The sequence below is a fragment of the Limulus polyphemus genome, unplaced genomic scaffold (assembly GCF_000517525.1).
Source record: "Limulus polyphemus unplaced genomic scaffold, Limulus_polyphemus-2.1.2 Scaffold1194, whole genome shotgun sequence".
In the NCBI taxonomy this organism is placed as follows: domain Eukaryota; kingdom Metazoa; phylum Arthropoda; class Merostomata; order Xiphosura; family Limulidae; genus Limulus; species Limulus polyphemus.
This window is the reverse complement of record NW_013666804.1, coordinates 263,820-267,259: the sequence shown is the minus strand read 5'-3', so window position 1 is coordinate 267,259 and position 3,440 is coordinate 263,820. Positions and strand designations below refer to the sequence as shown.

The 3,440-nt window shown below is 29.4% G+C and overlaps 1 protein-coding gene across 1 annotated transcript in view; it reads left to right on the top strand.

The window, feature by feature from the left end:
• Positions 1-2,965: 2,965 nt before the first annotated feature.
• The window catches only part of LOC106462539 (A disintegrin and metalloproteinase with thrombospondin motifs 7-like), a 70,229-nt gene continuing 69,754 nt past the window's right edge, over positions 2,966-3,440 (top strand). Inside the window, exon 1 of the mRNA XM_022389841.1 lies at positions 2,966-3,217. Within this exon, the coding sequence (XP_022245549.1) occupies positions 3,115-3,217 (103 nt within the window). The 5' untranslated portion in view covers positions 2,966-3,114. The remainder of the gene's footprint in view (positions 3,218-3,440) is intronic.

The following is a 3,440-nucleotide window of genomic DNA, read 5'->3' as shown; positions in this document are numbered from 1 at the left end:
AGATGGTAAGTATAATATATGTTGGTAAGTATATAAGATGGTTGGTATAATAGATATTGGTAAGTATATAACATGGTAAATATAATACTAGATGGTAAATATAATATATGTTGGTAAGTATACTAGATGGTAAGTATAATATATGATGGTAAGTATACTAGATGGTAAGTATAATATATGATAAATATATTAAATGTTGGTAAGTATACTAGATTGTAAGTATAATACTAGATGGTAAATATAATATAAGATGGTAAGTATACTAGATGGTAGGTATAATATATGATGGTAAGTATACTAGATGATAAATATATTAAATGTAGGTAAGTATAATATATGTTGGTAAGTATACTAGATTGTAAGTATAATACTAGATGGTAAATATAATATATGATAGCAAGTATACTAGATGGTAAGTATACTAGATGATATATATATTAAATGTAGGTAAGTATGATATATGTCGGTAAGTATACTAGATGGTAAATATAATATATGATGGTAAGTATAATATATGTCGGTAAGTATACTAGATGGTAAATATAATATATGATGATAAGTATAACATATGTCGGTAAGTATACTAGATGGTAAGTATAATATATGGAAGTAAGTATAATATATGACGGTAAGTGTACTAGATGGTAAATATAATATGTGTCGGTAAGTATACTAGATTGTAAGTATAATACTAGATGATAAGTATAATATATGACGGTAAGTATACTAGATGGTAAGTATAATATATATGATGGTAACTATACTAGATGGTAAGTATAATATATGATGGTAAGTATACTAGATGGTAAGTATAATGTATGACGGTAAGTATACTAGATGGTAAGTATAATGTATGATGGTAAGTTTACTACTAGATAGTAAGTGTACATGATGGTAAGTATAATATATGATGGTAAGTATAATGTATGATGGTAAGTTTACTACTAGATAGTAAGTGTACATGATGGTAAGTATAATATATGATGGTAAGTTTAATACTAGATGGTAAGTATACTAGATGGTAAGTATATAAGATGGTAAGTATAATATATGATGGCAAGTATACTAGATGATAAGTATAATATATGATGGCAAGTATACTAGATGGTAAGTATAATATATGATGGTAGGTATACTAGATGATATATATATTAAATGTAGGTAAATATAATATATGTCGGTAAGTATACTAGATGGTAAGTATAATATATGTCGGTAAGTATACTAGATGGTAAGTATAATATATGTCGGTAAGTATACTAGATGGTAAGTATAATATATGTCGGTAAGTCTACTAGATGGTAAATATAATATATGATGGTAAGTATAATATATGGCAGTAAGTATAATATATGACGGTAAGTGTACTAGATGGTAAATATAATATATGTCGGTAAGTATACTAGATTGTAAGTATAATACTAGATGATAAGTATAATATATGATGGTAAGTATAATGTATGATGGTAAGTATACTAGATGGTAAGTATAATATATGACGGTAAGTATACTAGATGGTAAGTATAATATATATGATGGTAACTATACTAGATGGTAAGTATAATATATGATGGTAAGTATAATGTATGATGGTAAGTTTAATACCAGATAGTAAGTGTACATGATGGTAAGTATAATATATGATGGTAAGTTTAATACTAGATGGTAAGTATACTAGATGTTGGTAAATATAATATAATTGTGTTTTATTGACGTAGACTGGTATCTATTTGACTTATATAGGAAACCAATATAGTATGAAAAGTTATTTGATTTAGTAAAACAACTTATTTAGTTGTGAAAACAGTAGATAACTTTATATATATATATATAATCATTTCAGTTGAAATAGATTACCAGTCGTTAAAACTCTGGGTAGTTGTTGTTGCTGCTACTTTCTTAGTGTAACACTACATAATGGCTGTCTGTACTCTGTCCACTGTGGGAGATCGATTCTGAGGGAAGAAATGTTTCATGGATATATCTATATATAACGAAACAATCGACGTGTAACGACAGACAAAGACGATGTACGTGCTACTGTTTGAAAGACTATAACCACAATTATATTCTATCTAAAAAATGCTAACAATGTCGTAATAATGTTTAGTATACAGTCTAGACATCATACTCTCATTAACACACATGTAATAAAGAGGCCTGGTAATTACTGCCCAATTTGGAATTCTATGGTAATTTATTTGTAAAAATAGCAAGCTTCTCCCTCAAAATTCAAATCACTTTCGAACATTCGCTAATTGCGAAGGTCTTTCGGTAAACCAACTTCAAAATATACCCAACTATATTTCCGTTGATATTAAAATTACCTTATTGACAAATGTTTAATTACGAGATATTTAATTAATATTATTATTTTGTCATCTCACAATCTGAGGGTCGCGAGTTCGAATCTCGTCACCGAACATGACCCCCTTTCAACCGTGAGGCGTTATAATTAGTCGGTCAATCCCACTTTTCGATGGTAAAAGAGTAGCTCAAGATTGGCGGTGGGTAATGCTGACTAGTTACCTTCCCTCTATTCTATCACTTCTGAATTAGGGACGGCTAGTGCAAATAACCCTCGAGTTGCTTTGCGCTATTTTCCAAAAACAAACAAACAAATAATTCTCATTTTACATGCTTCTAAAATAATAAATTCATTACAATAATACTCGTCCAGAAAGAAATGTTCACATCATAACTTTATTCACCAGTATATATGTCTGTGTTTCATTATTTTGAAGGAGATACGTTTATACACGTCTAAAATATGCTTACATTTCTAATTTACAAAATATATGATTTCAAACATTAATCATATTTTATCACTTCATTTATTAAGTTACCAGTAGATGGCAGAGAGTTCGTATTTTCCAGCTGTTACCTAACTTGTTTCACTCACTGCTTTTGTTAACAATGCTGGTTAGAGTTCTATCCTTGAAGGCTGTATTGCAACTGTCAGCCAGCCACTGATGTAGTAGAGCAAAGTCCGTCTTAAAGTTTGATGGTTTAGAAAGCTAAGAACTTGTGGAAAGAAATCACATAGAGGTATCAGAAAGTATTTATTAGCTTTATGCGAAAGTCAGTGATAAATTTTAACAAACAACCAGGATTATGTTACTCACCGACCAAAGGTCTTCATTAATAACCGTGGCTGTTGCATTGGAAATTGTAGCGTTTGTTATTGGTAACAAATCCTTCCTCGACAATGAACAAGGTAGGATAAAAACAAGCTGTTTTTTCAAAAACTGCCAACTTTGAGTATAGATATTTATTCCGACAAAGACTACCAACGTTGAGTATAGATATTTATTCCTACAAAGACTACCAGCTTTGAGTACAGATATTTATTCCTACAAAGACTACCAACTTTGAGTATAGATATTTATTCCTACAAAAACTGCCAACTTTGAATATAGATATTTATTCCTACAAAGACG